The sequence below is a fragment of the Henckelia pumila genome, unplaced genomic scaffold (assembly GCF_033568475.1).
Source record: "Henckelia pumila isolate YLH828 unplaced genomic scaffold, ASM3356847v2 CTG_525:::fragment_3, whole genome shotgun sequence".
NCBI lineage: Eukaryota > Viridiplantae > Streptophyta > Magnoliopsida > Lamiales > Gesneriaceae > Henckelia > Henckelia pumila.
In genome coordinates, this window is record NW_027331857.1 from 5250478 (window position 1) to 5273755 (window position 23278).

The 23278-nt window shown below is 32.3% G+C and overlaps 1 protein-coding gene across 2 annotated transcripts; it reads left to right on the forward strand.

The window, feature by feature from the left end:
- The first annotated feature begins 206 nt into the window (after window positions 1-206).
- LOC140873309 (uncharacterized) lies at window positions 207-13631 on the forward strand. Of its 2 annotated transcripts, none has more exons than XR_012147994.1 (2): window positions 207-333; window positions 1104-1277. XR_012147994.1 is itself a non-coding variant. In XM_073276402.1 (2 exons), exon 2 carries the CDS (start codon window positions 11754-11756, stop codon window positions 13584-13586), a length of 1833 nt encoding a protein of 610 aa, XP_073132503.1. In that variant the 5' UTR covers window positions 255-333; window positions 11150-11753; the 3' UTR covers window positions 13587-13631. The 2 variants fall into 2 exon arrangements, 1 of the variants encoding a protein (XP_073132503.1); XM_073276402.1 differs by lacking the exon at window positions 1104-1277 and adding an exon at window positions 11150-13631 and having other exon boundaries at window positions 255-333.
- The last annotated feature ends 9647 nt before the right edge of the window (window positions 13632-23278 follow it).

Here is a 23278-nt window from a genome sequence, read left to right on the forward strand (position 1 = left end):
TAACTAAAATAACACTAGGATTACACTATAGTATAACTCAGGGGCGGATATAACGGGGGGGCAGGCCTGGGCTGTAGTCCAGACCTGCTTTGGCCCAAAGCATATGTATACATTATATATATATTAAAAAAAATTATGCCCTAACCCAAATAAATTATAGCCCAGCCCAATACTTATTTTTCCACCCCACCACAAAGTCAGACAGAGTGGAAACAAGTCTAATTTTCTTTTCTTATTTGCTCTCTCACTCACGGCACGGGACGGAATCTGCTTCTGTTTTTCCCCCTTCATTTCTTTCACAAATCGGAAGTTGAAGTATTTCCCACTATCAAGGTAATAAAATATTAATTACGAGATTAAAAAATTAAATATAACTAACAATAGATTTATTGTTCCCATTTCCCAGAATCCCAGTTTTCTCGTTTTAGTGTTAAGAACTTAAGAGATATTGTATTCAATTGTGTATTATGCTAGTTTATGTTGCTTGTTGTTTTCAATAAATTTTCAATTGTATCCTATTACTGCCTATTATGCTAATTTATGTTGCTAGTTTTCAATAAATATTTTATTTTGATGTTGGTTTCTCATTCTCTGTGTGTAATTGTGTATAGAGTATTCTTGTTTTTTTTAGAGTTTGTGTATAGTGTATGAAAACATATTTTATAAATATTGTAAATCAGTAAATTGATATGAGAAAATATTGTAAATTGATATGAGACTCCTCAACCTCTTGACTCTTGAGTCTTGTCGTCCCCTGTAAGTTTGAAACTTGAAGTTTAATATGGTCTACTTTGTACACAAATAATTAAGAAACTAACCTCTTGTCATTTCTTCCTGTAATCCTATTATTCTCCTATCCTATTATTTTTCAAGGAGAGTAATATCACTCTGTAGATAAATTAGTAGATTATTCCTAGAAAGATGAATATTTTTATGAGTTTATGACTTTGAATTATTATGACTATTTATTATTTTCACAATTATCAAAATTTTTGGTTGAATCTTCATTCTCCTTATAATTGTATTACTTATTTCTAGCAGTGTTTGAGATTATGTAGCTACTTGTAATTTAATTAGTTGCTTAATACGAGTTATTTTTGCAGATTGAGAATGAAAAACCATCAACCTGCTTCGAAAAGGGGGAAAACCTTAACATCTTATTTTCAAAAAAAAGTTCAATCTGAAGGTCCTTCTGTTAGAGTAGGTGCCCGTCGAGCCAATGTGTTGGCCGATGGTCCTTGAGAGAACTCTTGTATGACAATCTTTATTTTAATAATATTTGACATTATTTAATTTGGCACATCTTTATCTTTATACCCATGCAAGCTGCATAGATAAAGCCCTTGAATATACAAATAGTAGAAAGAATATGAGATGGTCATGTGATGACTATCATGAAACTCATATTTGAAATACTGTATATTCTAAACTGTTCCTAGTCGATTCAGCCGCCATAAAGAAGGATAAAGGCCGCTCGAGCTTGAGACTAGTATTTGCGATGTGAGTACCATGTTTCATTGGTAGAGGACATGGAGATGTCCAAGCATGCAAATAGGTGCTCCTTGTAGAGTGCACTGAACAACCCTCCCTAAAGGATTTTCCAAGTGGTTCTCACTTATCGAGTGGAGAAGTCCTAGTTTATGGTTGTACACCATTAGTCCTATAACCCGGGACAACATGGAGACTCTATATGCTAGTGCTTCACTTTGACTTGTTTACCGACTCATCTGGGGTCATCAGGTGGTAATGTTGGGTGTTGTGACGAAACATATAGGAGTCAATGCATTGTAGTCGGGGATTCACCGCTTACCTACGGGTATGGATATCCTATGTTATATCATGCATACGTAGCTTGAAATCTCTGATCAGAGTAAGTGGTAATTAAGAAAGGAGTTTCTTGAATTACACTTTCGATGCAACTACGGCATGACACATAGTTATCGATTCAATGACAACTCTCGATAAACCAATGGTTGTCGAATCGGTCGGGATATATGAGTTGAAGGGACCGTACTGTACGCTAACCATAATTGATTGGTTCTTGCAGGCACTATCATTTGATACCTAGGGAGTCATGTAAGCAATGCTGCTAGATGTTTACATAACTGGTTGGGTACTATCAGACTTGAGTTTTCTGACGTTCTTATTATCAATGTGTTGATTAATAAGAATGGAGCTATATAGGGTATGCTCATATAAGGGACTTGTTGATCCCGAATCACATGGAGATGTGAACCCACTGCTAGTTGTATCAGTGAACCATTGAGGGTCACACAAGTACTAGCTTTCTAGATCCCGTTGAGATTAAAATAAGTTCAAAGTGTTGAACAACTTATAAAGGAGTTTATAAGTAAAATAAATTAGAAGTTTGACTTCTAAATTGGAGAATGAATGTAATAAGTAACTTTTAATTTGTGAATGTGTTCCAAGATTAAAAGTTGACTTAAAATAATTAGTTTATGAAAATGGTGATTTTCTAAACTATTATTTTGAACTTAGTTAATTAATTCAAGTGTTGAATTACTTTAACACTAGTAGACATTTTAATGTACAAATAATTAAATTAATTCAAGTGTTGAATTAATTAAACACTATTGAGTCTAGTAGAGCTCAAATTAATATAGTGTTGTATAATTATTGATACTAGTGGACTTGAATGGGTTCAAGTTAAATTTAATTAATTGATTAAACTTAAATGAGTTTAGGTTTAATAATTAATTAAAAATAAGTTCAAATGACATTTGAATATATATATTTATATATGTATATATATATAGGCGTGTATATATATATATGATATATATATGTGTGTGTATGGAATTTGAAAGGTTGTAAGATGGTTTGCAATTTTCCATGCATGTCTTGCAATTTTCCATGCATGGCTTAATTGTACTCATTAATCCCTCTCCTTTAATATATTATTTGGAATAATATATACACACACACAATACATTCCATTAAAATTTAAGGGTTGAAGTGGCCGAACACTCCATTGCAATTTTCTCCAAATTTTTCTTTCATTTTGAGGGAGAATTAAAATGATATCTCAATGAAAAATCCTCTAAATATTCTAGTGCATATTTAGAGTGGATTTAGATCGTCTAGTCGTGGACCTAATTCGGAGGCTCGAAGAGTTGAATCCATTTTGAGCAAGGAGTGCTCTTGGAAGCTTGTAGATTGAGTCTACCCTTTTCAAGAGCCTAGTTGTTTATCAACTTGGTTGGAGCCATAAATCAATCTTTGAGATTGATTGGCAAAATTCTAAACACCCTATGGTTGTTTGAGTTTTTGAATACTACACAAGTGCTCGGATTTCTTTTATTAAAAATTTTATATTTCCGCTGCGTTTCCGGGCACGAGTTAACCGATCCCCTTCAGTGGTATCAGAGCCTAGATTACTCTTTTGTGTAGTATTTGTTGGATATTATGTTGAGGTCAATTTCTAACCGCATGAGAAAATCAATATTTTAACTTTTAGGGCAAATTTTATAAAAATTATTTTTTTTTATTTTCGGGCAGCCCAGGTGTCCTAGGGGCAGCCCACGGCTGCCCCATATTTTTAATAATAATAAAAAAAAAAATATATTTTTTTTTGGCCGGAATCCGGCGACGGAGTTTCGGTGACGACTATGACGACTTGAGTTTTTCAAAAGGTGTTTTGGAATATCATGTGTCATAGGCCCTAAATTGTTAAATATATTATAGTTGATTTTTATGAAAAATTAAACTTTATAATATGTGATTTTTCTCATAAAATAAATAGTTAAAGTGTGACTTTGATTATTTATAGTAAATTGTGATTTACAAGAAATTCAATTATAAATAAATTAATTTGAAAGTAAACAAAGGTGTTTGTTTATTTTGTTAATTTATTTTATAATTGTGGTGGTTAGTGATTGGACCAAGATATATAATATTTGATCAATTGATTATTGAGATAATTAATTGATGGTGTATGATATGTGATATTGTGCATGAAGGATGATTAAAAGCCCAAGACCAATTTGCTAGGTGTATGCTAGGATATTTTGTGTTGAATGGTTGTAATTATTATCAAATTACAAAGTGGGCTTGGTTTATGGCCCGTTCCCACCCCATGAGATGTATCCCTATTTGCCATGGATATTTTCATGTAAAATATTTGATAGCGGAAGTTCAAGATTGGAAGATGGTGGGCCATGATAAATTATGAATTATGAAGATCCAAGACATGTAAATATTGGAAGCTTATGTAATTGTTGCATTTGCATCCCATGCATTCCCTAGGAATTGGACCTAGGCCCGTGTTTGGCTCACACGGGCCAAATAGTTTTTGGGGCGATTGATCATCCTTATTAATTAGTATGTGGGTTATTATTTTATAATAACAAAGTTGCATGAATCCGGCAAACATACGATCAAACATGGCGATCTTTAAAATTAATGATGAGACCTTTTCAAAATTAAAAACCCTCATTTTGAATTAGATTCAAAATTTATATCAAGCCCGAAAAGGGGAATTATAAATTTGTTTATAATTTTCATGTCTTCCATCGACAATGGATGCATGACGAACGCTATCCGTATTCAATGCTCGGCTCATATTATTGGGGGGGCTTGGATGCCGGAAAGCTGTGACATCCATTGACATGGTGATGTGAACTACGTGGAACTCCCATGACTTCGGCTCATATTATTGGGGGAACTCATGGCGACCCTCCATTAAGGTTCGATATCGATGGGTAAGGCTTGACACGTAAAGATGAACGACGTCATATTATTGGGTCCTAATCAAGAGTGAGACAAAAGTTTACGTAAGGGTTGCATGGAGATGCAATTGGAAACTACCTTTTAGAAATTATGATTGGCTGATATTATTCGGGATCGTAATTGGCTAATTGGACCTTATGTACCTACTGAGGAAATGAGTTTCCCGTTTTTACTAGAGGGTAGTAAAAAAAATGTCAAAACAGTGGGAGTAAATATTTATAAAGTTAAAGTCCACACTTTATATCTTATTAAATATTTTAAAATAGTCATTGACATTTATCTGTTATTATTTTTCAGTACAAGTTTTTGAAAATGTCATCAATTCGCAATCCGTTGTCTGCAATACTCGACAAACATTTACTGACCGGTCCAAATTACCTTGATTGGCTAAGAAATCTGAAAATCGTCTTGAACTCGGAAAGAATTGCATACACACTTGATGAGTCGCCCCCTGATACGGCTCCGACTGATTGTAGCCCTGAGGAGCTACAGCCTTACAAGGATTGGTGTGACCATGACTTGAAAGCCAAGTGTTATATGCAGGCTTCTATGAATGATGAGCTTCAGCGACGTTTTGAGAGTGCAAAGCATGCTGCTGACATTCATTTGCATCTCAAAGAACTCTTTGGTGAACAAACACGCCCACTTCGACATGCGATTGTCAAGGAGCTAATCACTTTGCGCATGCGAGATGGGGCTTCGGTCCATGAGCATGGCCTGAAGTTGATTGGGCTCGTGGAGAAACTCGTTAGCATGGATCTTGTGCTACCAACTGAGTTGACCACAGACGTGTTGCTCTTGTCACTGCCTAGCTCATTTGATCCTTTTGTGGTGAATTTCAACATGAACAGGTTAGATCCAACCCTTGAGGAGTTGGTTAACATGCTTGTTACGTTTGAATCCACAATCAAGAAAGAGAAGCCGGTTCTTTATGTGGGATCTTCATCTGGTTCAAAGAATAGACCACATGGGAAAGGAAAGAAGCGTTCCTTCCAAGATCCCAAAAAGAACGTGCCCTTGAAGAGACAAGCTCCGAGTCCCGTTGTGGTAGCCACACCAGTTAAGGCTAACAAGACTAATGACGTCTGTCATCACTGTAAGAAACCTGGACATTGGAAGCGTAATTGCAAGGAATATCTTGACCAGAATGGTTCTGGAAAAGGTATGTTCTACATTGAAGTAAACATTTCACTTAACTCTTCTTCTTGGGTATTGGATACCGGCTGTGGCTCACATCTCTGTAATGATTTGCAGGTGATGACAAGAAGTAGGAGACTCAGAGATGGTGAGACCTTCTTGAGGATGGGCAATGGGGCAAGAGTTGCAGCCAAAGCTATTGGAGATGTTTACTTATTGTTGGATAATGATTTTAAATTATGTTTGAGAGATGTTTTGTTTGTACCATATTTTGTGAAAAACATTGTTTCCATTTCTATGCTTGATAAAGATGGATATTCTTGTTTATTTGGCAAAGGTGTTTGCAATATTTACAAGAATGAATGTTTAGTTGGTACAGGACAATTGAAAAATGATCTCTATAATTTAAAATTAAAAGATATTCCTATGTATAATGTCCAAGAGATATCAACAACATCCAAAAGAAAACAAGATACTCTAAATCCAGCACACTTATGGCATGCTCGATTAGGTCATATATCTTTTAAAAGGATGAACAAGCTAGTGGGAGAAGGCATGTTTGATATGTCTGATATTAATTCTCTTACTACTTGTGAATCCTGTCTAAAAGGAAAGATGACCAAAATTCCCTTTAAGGGCCATGTGGAGCGAGCCAAGGGACTGTTGGATTTGATCCATACAGATGTGTGTGGTCCACTTAGCATCACCACTAAGCATGGACATTCTTACTTCATTACCTTTATCGATGACTTCTCTAGGTATGGGTATGTGTATTTGATGAAATACAAATCTGAAGCTTTTGAAAAGTTCAAAGAATTCAGAAATGAAGTAGAAAAACAATTGGGACGAAGCATCAAGGCACTTCGATCGGATCGAGGTGGTGAGTACTTGAGTACTGAATTCCAAGAGTATCTTAGGGAGAATGGGATTCTCTCACAGTGGAATCCTCCTGGTACACCTCAGTTGAATGGTGTTTCAGAACGTCGTAATTGAACTTTGATGGACATGGTTCGGTCTATGATGGGGTTCACGGAGTTGCCGCCATCCTTTTGGGGATATGCACTTGAGACAGCGGCATTGTTGTTGAACAATGTCCATTCAAAGACAGTTGATAAGACACCATATGAGATATGGATGGGAAAATCTCCAAAGTATTCTTATCTAAGAATATGGGGATGCCCTGCTTATGTGAAGCAGATAGTGGGAGATAAATTGGATGCTCGATCCATTTTATGCTACTTCGTGGGATATCCAAGGAATTCGGTTGGATATTATTTCTATCATCCCAAAGAAACAAAGGTGTTTGTTTCTAGGAATGCAACCTTCTTGGAGAAGGAATTTCTATTGGATAGAAAATGGGAGATGATAGAACTCGAAGAAGTTCGAGAAACACCCACGATTGTGGAACCCACACCCGAACAGCCAAGAGAGGAGATACAAGCTCCTAGAAGATCCGAGAGGATCTCAAGACCACCTATGAGGTATGGTCTGCTTCTTGAAGAGGGCCAAGATGAGCCTGACCATGGATGTGATCCAAGGACCTTCAAGGAAGCATTGTCTGATGCCGATTCATCCAAGTGGCTTGAAGCTATGGAATCTGAGATGAATTCCATGTATTCGAACCAAGTGTGGAATCTTGTGGATCCACCTGAAGGAATTGTTCCTATAGGGTGTAAATGGATTTACAAGAGGAAGCTTGGGACGGATGGGAAGGTTTTGACCTTCAAGGCTCGATTGGTGGCAAAAGGTTATACTCAAAGGCAAGGAGTTGGCTTTGAAGAAACTTTTTTTCCAGTCGCAATGTTCAAGTCCATAAGGATATTGCTTGTCATTGCCGCATGGTATGACTATGAAATATGGCAAATGGATGTGAAGACAACTTTTCTTAATGGGGATATTAAGGAAGAAATTTACATGTCTCAACCTGAAGGGTTCACATCTATTGGAAGTGAGCATAAAGTATGCAAACTTCAGAGATCTATCTATGGTCTCAAACAGGCATCTAGGAGCTGGAACCTCAGATTTGATGGTACAATCAAAGAGTTTGGGTTTACTAAGAATCCTGAGGAACCATGTGTGTATAAGAAGGTCAGTGGGAGTGCTGTAACATTCCTAATACTTTATGTTGATGACATTCTACTCATTGGGAATGATGTAGGAATGTTGCAATCAACTAAAGTATGGTTATCGAGTAAGTTCTCGATGAAGGACTTGGGTGAAGCATCTTTTGTATTGGGAATACAAATCTATCGGGATAGATCGAAAAGATTGCTTGGTCTCACCCAGTCCACATACATTGATACCATCGTGAAGAGGTTCTCGATGGATGAGTCTAAGAGAGGACATCTACCAATGTGTCATGGCGTGTCTCTATCCAAGTCCATGTCTCCCAAAAATGATGCAGAGATAGAGACGATGACACGCATTCCATATGCATCTGCAATTGGTAGTATCATGTATGCGATGATATCTACACGTCCTGACGTGGCCTTTGCACTTAGTGTTACAAGTAGATATCAATCGAACCCTGGTCTTCCACACTGGAAAGCTGTGAAAGACATTCTCAAGTATTTGAGAAAGACTAAGAATATGTTCTTGGTTTATGGGGGTGGAGAACTAAAATTGGAAGGCTATACCGACTCTATCTTCCAAAGCGATGTTGATGATTCGAAGTCAACTTCCGGTTTTATATTCATGCTCAATGGTGCTGCTGTTTGTTGGAAGAGTTCCAAGCAAAATAGCACTGCGGATTCAACCACTGAGACAGAATATATTGCTGCATCCGATGCTGCAAAGGAAGCTGTTTGGATTAGGAATTTCGTCCAAGAGTTGGGCGTTATTCCTAATGGAGTTGATTCAGTCCCGGTGTACTGCGACAACACTGGTGCAGTTGCTCAGGCAAAAGAACCAAGGTCTCATCAGAAATCCAAACATGTACTGAGAAAATACCACATCATCCGGGAAATTGTGGAACGAGGAGATGTCTTGTTAGACAGAGTCGCCTCCGCAGATAATGTTGCTGATCCACTAACTAAGCCTTTACCAGGACCATTGTTCGAAAAGCATCGCGAATCAATGGGTTTGAAGAATATGGGTTGTTGGCTCTAGTGCAAGTGGGAGATTGTTAGAGTAGGTGCCCGTCGAGCCAATGTGTTGGCCGATGGTCCTTGAGAGAACTCTTGTATGACAATCTTTATTTTAATAATATTTGATATTATTTAATTTGGCACATCTTTATCTTTATACCCATGCAAGCTGCATAGATAAAGCCCTTGAATATACAAATAGTAGAAAGAATATGAGATGGTCATGTGATGACTATCATGAAACTCATATTTGAAATACTGTATATTCTAAACTGTTCCTAGTCGATTTAGCCGCCATAAAGAAGGATAAAGGCCGCTCGAGCTTGAGACTAGTATTTGCGATGTGAGTACCATGTTTCATTGGTAGAGGACATGGAGATGTCCAAGCATGCAAATAGGTGCTCCTTGTAGAGTGCACTGAACAACCCTCCCTAAAGGATTTTCCAAGTGGTTCTCACTTATCGAGTGGAGAAGTCCTAGTTTATGGTTGTACACCATTAGTCCTATAACCCGGGACAACATGGAGACTCTATATGCTAGTGCTTCACTTTGACTTGTTTACCGACTCATCTGGGGTCATCAGGTGGCAATGTTGGGTGTTGTGACGAAACATATAGGAGTCAATGCATTGTAGTCGGGGATTCACCGCTTACCTACGGGTATGGATATCCTATGTTATATCATGCATACGTAGCTTGAAATCTCTGATCAGAGTAAGTGGTAATTAAGAAAGGAGTTTCTTGAATTACACTTTCGATGCAACTACGGCATGACACATAGTTATCGATTCAATGACAACTCTCGATAAACCAATGGTTGTCGAATCGGTCGGGATATATGAGTTGAAGGGACCGTACTGTACGCTAACCATAATTGATTGGTTCTTGCAGGCACTATCATTTGATACCTAGGGAGTCATGTAAGCAATGCTGCTAGATGTTTACATAACTGGTTGGGTACTATCAGACTTGAGTTTTCTGACGTTCTTATTATCAATGTGTTGATTAATAAGAATGGAGCTATATAGGGTATGCTCATATAAGGGACTTGTTGATCCCGAATCACATGGAGATGTGAACCCACTGCTAGTTGTATCAGTGAACCATTGAGGGTCACACAAGTACTAGCTTTCTAGATCCCGTTGAGATTAAAATAAGTTCAAAGTGTTGAACAACTTATAAAGGAGTTTATAAGTAAAATAAATTAGAAGTTTGACTTCTAAATTGGAGAATGAATGTAATAAGTAACTTTTAATTTGTGAATGTGTTCCAAGATTAAAAGTTGACTTAAAATAATTAGTTTATGAAAATGGTGATTTTCTAAACTATTATTTTGAACTTAGTTAATTAATTCAAGTGTTGAATTACTTTAACACTAGTAGACATTTTAATGTACAAATAATTAAATTAATTCAAGTGTTGAATTAATTAAACACTATTGAGTCTAGTAGAGCTCAAATTAATATAGTGTTGTATAATTATTGATACTAGTGGACTTGAATGGGTTCAAGTTAAATTTAATTAATTGATTAAACTTAAATGAGTTTAGGTTTAATAATTAATTAAAAATAAGTTCAAATGACATTTGAATATATATATTTATATATGTATATATATATAGGCGTGTATATATATATATATGATATATATATGTGTGTGTATGGAATTTGAAAGGTTGTAAGATGGTTTGCAATTTTCCATGCATGTCTTGCAATTTTCCATGCATGGCTTAATTGTACTCATTAATCCCTCTCCTTTAATATATTATTTGGAATAATATATACACACACACAATACATTCCATTAAAATTTAAGGGTTGAAGTGGCCGAACACTCCATTGCAATTTTCTCCAAATTTTTCTTTCATTTTGAGGGAGAATTAAAATGATATCTCAATGAAAAATCCTCTAAATATTCTAGTGCATATTTAGAGTGGATTTAGATCGTCTAGTCGTGGACCTAATTCGGAGGCTCGAAGAGTTGAATCCATTTTGAGCAAGGAGTGCTCTTGGAAGCTTGTAGATTGAGTCTACCCTTTTCAAGAGCCTAGTTGTTTATCAACTTGGTTGGAGCCATAAATCATTCTCCTTATAAATGTATTACTTATTTCTAGCAGTGTTTGAGATTATGTAGCTACTTGTAATTTAATTAGTTGCTTAATACGAGTTATTTTTGCAGATTGAGAATGGAAAACCATCAACCTGCTTCGAAAAGGGGAAAAACCTTAACATCTTATTTTCAAAAAAAAGTTCAATATGAAGGTCCTTCAATTCCTCGCGTCTCCTCTTCCTTAGCTACGTCTTTTGAAGTCATAGATTCTTCACCTTCGGTTCTTGACACAAAACCATATGTTTCTATCGAACGTGATCCAGAAAAAAGGAAACAAATATGTGAATATCCAATAAATGAACGAGACGAGGTTCTGCGAGCTTACCTAAATGCTGGACCATATCAACCGAAACTTTTGGCATATCAACGCACACTATTTGGTAAGCAAACACGTAGCTTCCAAGAACATTGGTATGGTAAGTTTCACTGGTTAGAATACTCGTCTTCAACAGATAAGGCATATTGCTTTTATTGCTTTCTTTTTCTTATCGATTCTACTCTACCAAATCTTTCATCATTGGCTACCAATGGATTTAATAGTTGGAAGAGGGTTTGTAATGGAGATAAATGTGCATTTCTCACTCATGTTGGCACCTCATCTTCATCACATCATAATACATCTTTGAAAAAGGCAGAAGGTTTGATGTAACCATCTCAACATATTGACAAAGTAATGCTTGTTGTATCGAGTGAAGAAGTTCAAAAAAATCGTTTGCGTCTTAAAACCACTATTACAAGTGTACGATGGCTTGCACTTCAAGGTTGTTCTTTTAGGGGTCATAATGAATCATGCAAGCCATTGAATCGAGGGAATTTTCTTGAAATGTTGGATGCTTTTGGACGGCTGAATAAAGATGTTGGAGAGGTATTGAATAGTGCTGCGAGAAATAATAAATACACTTCACCAGAAGAGCAAAAAGAGGTTCTAAATATTATGGCCAATAGAGTACGACAGAAAATTCGAGGTGAAATTGGAGATGCAAGCATTTGTATTCTTGTTGATGAAGCACAAGATGAATCCAAACGTGAGCAAATGGCTCTTATCTTGAGGTTCGTGAATAGCAGCGGGATTCTAACAAAAATATTTTTTGCAATCAAAAGTGTTAGAGATACTACCTCACTTACTCTCAAACACGCTGTCAGTGATATTCTTGTTCATTACAACCTTCAAGCTCAGAAAATGAGAGGCCAAGGTTACGACGGGGCTAGTAATATGCGGGGTGCTTGGAATGGACTACATGCTTTATTTCTAAAAGAATGTCCATATGCATATTATATACATTGTTTTGCACACCGATTACAATTAACATTGGTTTCAGCTGCTAAGGACGTCCGAGATATTTGGGATTTTTTCTCTCATTTGGACAATGTTGTTAATATGGTGACTTCTTCTCCTAAGCGCATTTGTGAGTTGAAAATTACTCAAAGAAGAGAAATTGAGCATTTGCTAGAAATTGGAGAACTTAATTCGGGACGTGGGGCTCATCAGATTGGCAACTTGCAACGAGCGGGGACAACTCGTTGGAGTTCTCATTATGACTCTGTAAAACGTTTGATAGATATGTATGGTGTCACTTGTAAGGTTCTTGAGCATTTAATGGAACATAGTCCGAATATAAGTTGTCAAGCTGAAGTTGGTGGTATATACAAAAACATAACAAGCTTTGAATTTGTCTTTGTCTTGCATTACATGCGTAGAATTTTGTCCATAACTGATATTTTGTGTCAAGCCCTTCAGAAGAAATCTCAAGATATTTTAACTGCAATGAGATTTGTCTACACTACAAAAAGTGTTATTCAAGAATTGAGGGAAGATGGTTGGGAAGAATTTCAACAGGAAGTGATTTCATTTTGCTCAAAACATGATGTTTGCTTACCTGACTTTGATAGTTCATATAGGATTGGTCGTTCTCATGGGCGAGAGTATCCGACAGTTGAAAATCATTATCATTATGATGTTTTCAACAAAGCAATTGATTTTATCCAGATGGAGTTAAATACAAGATTTAACGAGACATCGGTAGAACTCCTTTCTCTCAGCTTTTCACTGGACCCTAAAAATTCATTTGAATCATTCAACATGGATGATATTTGCAAGCTTGCAGAGAAGTTCTATCCTCAGGATTTTACAAAACAAGATATTTATTCCTTGAGAATTGAGTTGCAACATTATCACAATGATGTGATTTCTGAACCTCGATTTCAAGTATCATCTCTTTCTGAATTATGTCAGGAGTTGGTTTCAAGTAGAAGATCGGAGAATTATGTTATGCTAACCCGACTGATTTATCTTGTGTTGACATTGCCCGTATCTACTGCTATAGTTGAAAGAGCTTTTTCAGCAATGAAACATGTCAAAACTGCCATTCGTAACAAGATGGAGGATGGTTTTCTTACTGATTGTATGATCATTTACATCAAGCTAGAATTTGCAATGAATATAGATATAGATTCTATTATTGACGAATATTATGCTATTAAACATCGTCGGGCACCGTTTAAATAGGTGAATTTGATTTATTATTATTTTTACATGTTCTATGAATTTTATTTGTGCATTGACTTTTCATAACTTTTAGCCACCCCTTGATTAATTCCTGGCTCCGTCCCTGGTATAACTAAAATTACACTAGGTTTACATTATAGTATAACTAAATTTACACTACAATAACACTATAGTATAACTAAAATAGCACTAACATTACACTATAGTATAACTAAAATTATACTAGGTTTACACTATAGTATAACTAAATTTACACTATAATAAGACTATAGTATAACTAAAATTACACTAGGTTTACACTATAGTGTAACTAAATTTACACTACAATAACACTATAGTATAACTAAAATAACACTAGCATTACACTATAGTATAACTAAAATTACACTAGGTTTACACTATAGTATAAATAAAATAACACTAGCATTACACTATAGTATAACTAAAATTACACTAGAATTACACTATAGTATAACTAAATTTACACTACAATAACACTATAGTATAACTAAAATTACACTAGATTTACACTATAGTGTAACTAAATTTACACTACAATAACACTATTGTATAACTAAAATAACACTAGAATTACACTTAGTATAACTAAAATTACACTAGGATTACACAATAGTGTAACTAAATTTACACTAGGATAACTGAAACAACTCGATAGCTACTTCTAAAATAATGATTTAATTTAATATAGAAAATACGGGATTTTTTTTTAAAATTTTTTTGCCATGACCCGTTTGAAACTATTACAAAGCCAACCTGTCACAGACAACAATTCAGCAAAAACAATAGACGCCTGATAACTTTAATTCAAATGCGGTAATCATAAACAATCTAGAAAGGGAAATTTATCCCACTCAGTTGCGGAATAAAACTGTTAAGTTTACATGCCCAAAAGTTTTAAAGCAGGGAAAACACCTCCTGCAAAAGACAAACAACGTATGAAAATATTCCACTCATAAATAAAAAGACAACATCAGAGTTTGCAGAACAACTAAAACACGTCGGTCAAGGGCCTGCACCACCGGTGACCTCACTCGGGGGATCCTGCCCCTCAGCCTCAAGGTAATAGTCATCACTTGAAAACAATAAGTGGAGTGAGTCGAAAGACTCAACAAGAATATGTGGGGGGGGGGGGGGGGGGGAATAACGAGTACTACATAAATACAAACACAGGCAAATTAAAAATAACTGGTAATAAAATAATTTTGTGCCCTTAACTTAAAATAAGTTATATCTAAATGGAAGGAGTGAACATGAATGCACATATGCATGGCTAAGTCGAACATAAGCAATATAATTGAATAAACTGTACGGAATCATAGACATAAATATTTGAACTTAGATCCTTGAATTGTGACTCTGTGATTTCGATCATGATCATGACTGCAGTGCACTATGCCGCAAGGAAGTCAGGATTTCTCCCAACCCGTCTTGCCCATACTTGGTAAGGGAAGCTAGGATTTCTCCCGACCCGTCCAAACCCATACTTGGTAAGGGAAGCTAGGATTTTTCCCGGCCCGTCCAAACCCATAAATTTGGTAAGGAAAGCTAGAACGTCTCCCAGCCCGTCCAAACCCATACTTTCTATAGTCACAATCATCTCACTTTGTTCCTAAAAATATTTTCTTTCATACTTCAACATGGACTTAGCATGCATATGTAAATATGACGTAAATGTAAATAATGTATCGATAATCATGCATATGACTCACACATGGATGGTCGGGATGGTGATTTAGGAACTAAACCAAGGATGGAAAATTTCAACTCAACAATAGCACGTACGACAAATTTGAGCGGTTTACCCGAAAAATTTATAACTTACTAGATTCCTATCCAATAAGGATTCCGCTTGAAACCACGAGTCCACGATGCTTAGAATTAAGTAAATAAGTCATCCCCTGAATTCATTTCCTAAACGAGCAAGTTACAAAAATTTAAATTCCGGGCAGCAGCCTTATTGGTTTCAAAATCTGTACCTAGTCAAACAAAACTCTAGAACCCGATCAAAACTTAACCGAATTGATTCCCGCTTGAACCGACGTATTCCCAACATCTTAGACCATTTCCAAACCTGAGCCTTTGGCCAAAACCCGAGTTTAACCCATGTTTCAAAAACTATCTCCGGACAGCAGCCCTTAGCTTCAAAATCTGCACTTACATTAACTTCAAACTAAACCCAAAACACATAGGTGATTGCCTACAAACTCCAGCCTCTATCCTAGCTTCGAATCAACCTTTGAACTCACTCAAAACCGCCCTTAAAACTCCCACAATCCAACTCAATCCTAGCTCAACCAAGCAACTAAAACAGACCCCAACAATCCAAAATTTTCGGATGCCCTACGCCCCATCTCCCGAACCATCTCTAAGCCATCCCAGGGGCTACCATGTGATCTACATAACACCCATGGTAGCTCCTCAATCACCATCCAAGTCATCCCAACACAAAAACAGAAAATACCACAGTTTCGAACCGATTTTGCTAGCGAACTTCAACAAAATTCGAAACCTCAAGACATGAAAATAAAATTCTGGTAACGTGCACGGTTTGCATAATAACACTTACTTGCGTTACGGATTAATATACATATCATAAACAGCAAGCAGTACGATTTCACAGAAATAAAAAAAATCACATGAAAGTCTCGGCTAGGAAAAAGAGGAACTCGAACAGGGCATGATTCGTATACTATATATACTTCAACATAAAAAAAATCACCAAGAAATGCAAGCCACATAATATCTAAACTACAATAGGCAAGGAAGGAACCATATCCTTGCCTATCAAAAAAAAATTCGAATGACAAAGAGCCCGGAGCCGAGAGAAGAATCGCAGCAGAAACGAACAACTCGAGCTAAAGGGAGCTGAAATCAAGCTCCAGAATCACTGCCCACTTGCTATGGAATGATGAAATGGTGAAGAAATGAGCTTAATGAAGAAGAGAGAAGAAGCCGATGGACTCCATGGAAGAACAGGGCAAGAATCGGCTTATTGTGTGATTGAGTGTGTGAGTGCGTAAGTTTTGTGTGAGAGTGAGTGTGAGTGTGTGGATGTGTGGATAGGATTGAATCTTGTGCTAGATTAGGTAACCCTAAAAAAATGAAAGTGTTAAGAAGTTTAGGGAAAAGTGCTATACACTAAAAAAATGCCAGACCAATAAATAAATTAGGACTACAAATTTTAAATCGCACTAAATAAAATAATAATAAAAAAAATACCAGCTTAAAAGTCCTAATTTAAAATATAAAATTTGATTTTACTAGTTCAAAAATTAAAATGCTAATTTTCGCAAAAGTCAAAAATAATAAATTTAATGCGCGGAAGAATATAATATTTAGCCATTTAATCACAAAATATTAAAATAATTAAAACAATAAATATTAAAGACTCATTTAGACATGAAAATTAAATTAAGAAATTCTAGGCGTCACAAAAACACTATAGTATAACTAAAATTACACTAGGTTTACACTATAGTTTAACTAAATTTACACTACAATAACACTATAGTATAACTAAAATAACACTAAGATTACACTATAGTATAACTAAAATTACACTAGGTTTACACTATAGTATAACTAAATTTACACTACCATAACACTATAGTATAACTAAAATAACACTAGGATTACACTATAATATACCTAAAATTACACTAGAATTACACTATAGTATAACTAAATTTACACTACAATAACACTATAGTATAACTAAAATAACACTAGGATTACACTATAGTATAACTAAAATTACACTAGAATTACACTATATTATAACTAAATTTACACTACAATAACACTATAGTATAACTAAAATAACACTAGCAATACACTATAGTATAAATAAAATTATACTAGGATTACACTGTAGTATAACTAAAATTACACTAGGATTACACTATAGTATAACTAAATTTTCACTACAATAACACTATAATATAACTAAAATAACACAAGCATTAAACTATAGTATAACTAAAATTACACTAGGATTACACTAAATTAACACTACAATAACACTATATTATAACTAAAATAACACTAGGATTACACTATATTATAACTAAAATTAACTAGGATTACACTATAGTATAACTAAATTTACACTACAATAACACTATAGTATAACTAAAATTACACTAAATTTACACTACAATAACACTATAGTATAACTAAAATAACATAAGGATTACACTACAGTATAACTAAAATTATAATAGGTTTACACTATAGTATAACTAAATTTACACTACAATAACACTATAATATAACTAAAATAACACTAGCATTACACTTTAATATAACTAAAATTACACTTGGATTAAACTATAGTATAACTAAATTTACACTACAATAACACTATAGTATAACAAAAATAACACTAGGATTACACTATAGTATAACTAAAATTACACTAGGATTACTCTATAGTATAACTAAATTTACACTACAATAACACTATAGTATAACTAAAATAACACTAGCACTACACTATAGTATAAATAAAATTACAATAGAATTATACTGTAGTATAACTAAAATTACACTAGGATTACACTACAGTATAACTAAATTTTCACTACAATAACACTATAGTATAACTAAAATAACACTAGCATTACACTATAGTATAACTAAAATAACACTATATTATAACTAAATTTACACTACAATAACACTATAGTATAACTAAAATAATACTAGCATTACAATATAATATAACTAAAATTACACTAGGATTACACTAAATTTACATTACAATAACACTATAGTATAACTAAAATAACACGAGGATTACACTATAGTATAACTTAAATTACACTAGGATTACACTATAGTATAACTAAATTTACACTACAATAACAATATAGTATAACAAAAATTACACAAGGTTTACAATATAGTGTAACTAAATTTACACTGCAATAACACTATTATATAACTAAAATAACACTAGGATTACACTTAGAATAACTAAAATTACACTAGGATTACACTATAGTATAACTAAATTTACACTACAATAACACTATAGTATAACTAAAATTACACTAGGTTTACACTATAGTGTAACTAAATTTACACTACAATAACACTATAGTATAACTAAAATAACACTAGGATTACACTATAATATAACTAAAATTATACTAGGTTTAAACTATAATATAACTAAATTTACACTACAATAACACTATAGTGTAACTAAAATAACACTAGCATTACACTATAATATAACTAAAATTACAATAGGATTATACTATAGTATAACTAAATTTACAATACAATAACACTATAGTATAACTAAAATAACACAAGGATTACAATATAGTATAACTAAAATTACACTAGGATTACGCTATAGTATAACTAAATTTACACTACAATAACACAATAGTATAACTACAATAACACTAGCGTTACACTATAGTATAACTAAAATTACACTAGGATTACACTGTAGTATAACTAAAATTACACTAGAATTACACTATAGTATAACTAAATTTACACTACAATAACACTATAGTATAACTAAAATATCACTAGCATTACACTATATTATAACTAAAATTACACTAGATTTACATTATAGTATAACTAAATTTACACTACAATAACACTATAGTATAACTAAAATAATACTAGCATTACACTATAATATAACTAAAATTACACTAGGATTACACTAAATTTACACTACAATAACACTCTAGTATAACTAAAATAAAATTAGGATTACACTATAGTATAACTAAAATTAAACTAGGATTACACAATAGTATAACTAAATTTATACTACAATAACACTATAGTATAAATAAATTACACTAGGTTTTCACTATAGTGTAACTAAATTTACATTACAATAACACTATAGTATAACTAAAATAACACTAGCATTACACTATAGTATAAATAAAATTACACTATGATTACACTGTAGTATAACTAAAATTACACTAGGATTACATTATAGTTTAACTAAATTTTCAATACAATAACACTATAGTATAACAAAAATAACACTAGCATCACACTATAGTATAACTAAAATTACAATAGGTTTATACTATAATATAACTAAATTTACACTACAATAACACTATAGTATAACTAAAATAACACGAGCATTATACTATAATATAACTAAAATTACACTAGGATTACACTAAATTTACACTACAATAACACTATAGTATAACTATAATAACACTAGGATTACATTATAGTATAACTAAAATTACATTAGGATTACACTATAGTATAACTAAATTTACACTAGAATAACACTATAGTATAACTAAAATAACACTAGAATTACACTATAGTATAAATAAAATTACACTAGGTTTACACTATATTATAACTAAATTTACACTAGCATTACATTATAATATAACTAAAATTACAATAGGATTACATTATAGTAAATTTACACTACAATAACACTATAGTATAACTAAAATAACACTAGCATTACAGTATAGTATAACTAAAATTACACTAGGTTTACACTATAGTATAACTAAATTTAAACTACAATAACACTATAGTATAACTAAAATAACACTAGAATTACACTATAATATAACTAAAATTACACTAGGATTACACTATAGTATATTTAAATTTACACTACAATAACACTATACTATAACTAAAATTACACTAGGATTACACTGTAGTATAACTAAAATTACACTAGGATTACACTATAGTATATCTAAATTTACACTACAATAACACTATAGTATAACAAAAATAACAATAACATTACACTATAGTATAACTAAAATTACACTAGGTTTACACTATAGTATAACTAAATTTACACTACAATAACACTATAGTATGACTAAAATTACACTAGGTTTACACTATAGTGTAACTAAATTTACACTATAATAACACTATAGTATAACTAAAATAACACTAGCATTACACTATAATATAACTAAAATTACACTAGGATTATACTATAGTATAACTAAATTTACACTACAATAACACTATAATATAACAAAAATAGCACTAACATTACACTATAGTATAACTAAAATTACACTAGGTTTACACTATAGTATAAATAAAATTACACTAGGTTTACACTGTCATATAACTAAATTTACACTACAATAACACATTATTATAAGTAAAGTAACACTAGCATTACACTATAATATAACTAAATTACACTAGGATTACACTATAGTATAAATAAATTTACACTACAATAACACTATAGTATAACTAAAATGACACTAGGATTATATTATAATAAAACTAAAATTACACAGATTACAATTTAGTATAACTAAATTTACACTACCATAACACTATAGTATAACTAAAATAACACTAGCATTATATTATAGTATAAATAAAATTATACTAGGATTACACTGTAGTATAACTAAAATTACACTAGGATTACACTATAGTATAACTAAATTTTCACTACAATAACACTATAGTATAACTAAAATAACACTAGCATTACATTACAGTATAACTAAAATTACACTAGGTTTACACTATAGTATAACTAAATTTACACTACAATAACACTATAGTATAACTAAAATAACACTAGCATTATACTATAATATAACTAAAATTACACTAGGATTACACTAAATTTACTATACAATAACACTATAGTATAACTAAAATAACACTAGGATTACACTATAGTATAACTAAAATTACACTAGGATTACACTATAGTATAACTAAATTTACACTACAATAATACTATAGTATAACTAAAATTACACTAGGTTTACACTATAGTGTAACTAAATTTACACTACAATAACACTATAGTATAACTAAAATAACACTAGGATTATACTATAGTATAACTAAAATTACACTAGGTTTACACTATAGTATAACTAAATTTACACTACAATAACACTATAGTATAACTAAAATAACACTAGCATTACACTATAATATAACTAAAATTACACTAAGTTTACATTATAGTATAACTAAATTTACACTACAATAACACTATATTATAACTAAAATTACAATAGAATTACACTATAATATAACTAAATTTACACTACAATAACACTATAACATTATATTATAACTAAAATTACAATAGAATTACACTATAATATAACTAAATTTACACTACAATAACACTATATTATAACTAAAATAACACTAGGATTACACTATAGTATAACTAAAATTACACTATGATTACACTATAGTATAACTAAATTTAAACTACGATAACACTATAGTATAACTAAAATTACACTAGGTTTACACTATAGTGTAACTAAATTTACACTACAATAACACTATAGTATAACTAAAATAACCATAGGATTACACTATAGTATAACTAAAATTACACTAAGTTTACACTATATTATAACTAAATTTACACTACAATACCACTATAGTATAACTAAAATAGCACTAGCATTATACTATAATATAACTAAAATTATACTAGGATTACACTATAGTATAACTAAATTTACACTACAATAACACTATATTATAACTAAAATTACACTAGAATTACACTATAGTATTACTAAATTTACACTACAATAAAACTATAGTATAACTAAAATAACACTATAGTATAACTAAATTTATACTACAATAACACTATAGTATAACTAAAATAACACTAGGATTACACTATAGTATAACTAAAATTACACTAGGATTACACTATTGTATAACTAAATTTACACTACAATAACACTATAGTATAACTAAAATTACACTAGGATTACACTGTAGTATAACTAAAATTACACTACAATAACACTATAATATAACTAAAATAACACTAGCATTACACTATAGTATAACAAAAATTACACTAGGTTTACACTATAGTATAACTAAATTTACACTACAATAACACTATAGTATAACTAAAATTATACTAGGTTTACACTATAGTGTACTAAATTTACACTACAATAAGACTATAATATAACTAAAATTACACTAGGATTACACTATAATATAACTAAAATTACACTAGGATTACACTATAGTATAACTAAATTTACTCTACAATGACACTATAATATAACTAAAATAGCACTAGCATTACACTATAGTATAACTAAAATTACACTAGGTTTACACTATAGTATAACTAAAATAACACTAGCATTACACTATAGTATAACATAAATTACATTAAAATTACACTATAGTATAACTAAATTTACACTACAATAACACTATAGTATAACTAAAATTACACTAGGTTAACAGTATAGTGTAACTAAATTTACACTACAATAACACTATAGTGTAACTAAATTTACACTAAAATAACACTATAGTATAACTAAAATAACACTATGATTACACTATAGTATAACTAAACTTACACTATGTTTACACTATAGTATAACTAAATTTACACTACAATAACACCATAGTATAACTAAAATAACACTAGCATTACACTATAATATAACTAAAATTACACTAGGATTACACTATAGTATAACTAAATTTATACTACAATAACACTATAATATAACTAAAATAACACTAGCATTACACTATAGTATAAATAAAATTACACTAGGTTTACACTACAGAATATCTAAATTACACTATAATAACACTATAGTATAACTAAAATTACACTAGGTTTACAT

Excerpts from the sequence above, each read along its gene's own strand:
- LOC140873309 (XM_073276402.1), top strand. The coding sequence starts at position 11,754 with ATGCTTGTTGTATCGAGTGAAGAAGTTCAAAAAAATCGTTTGCGTCTT.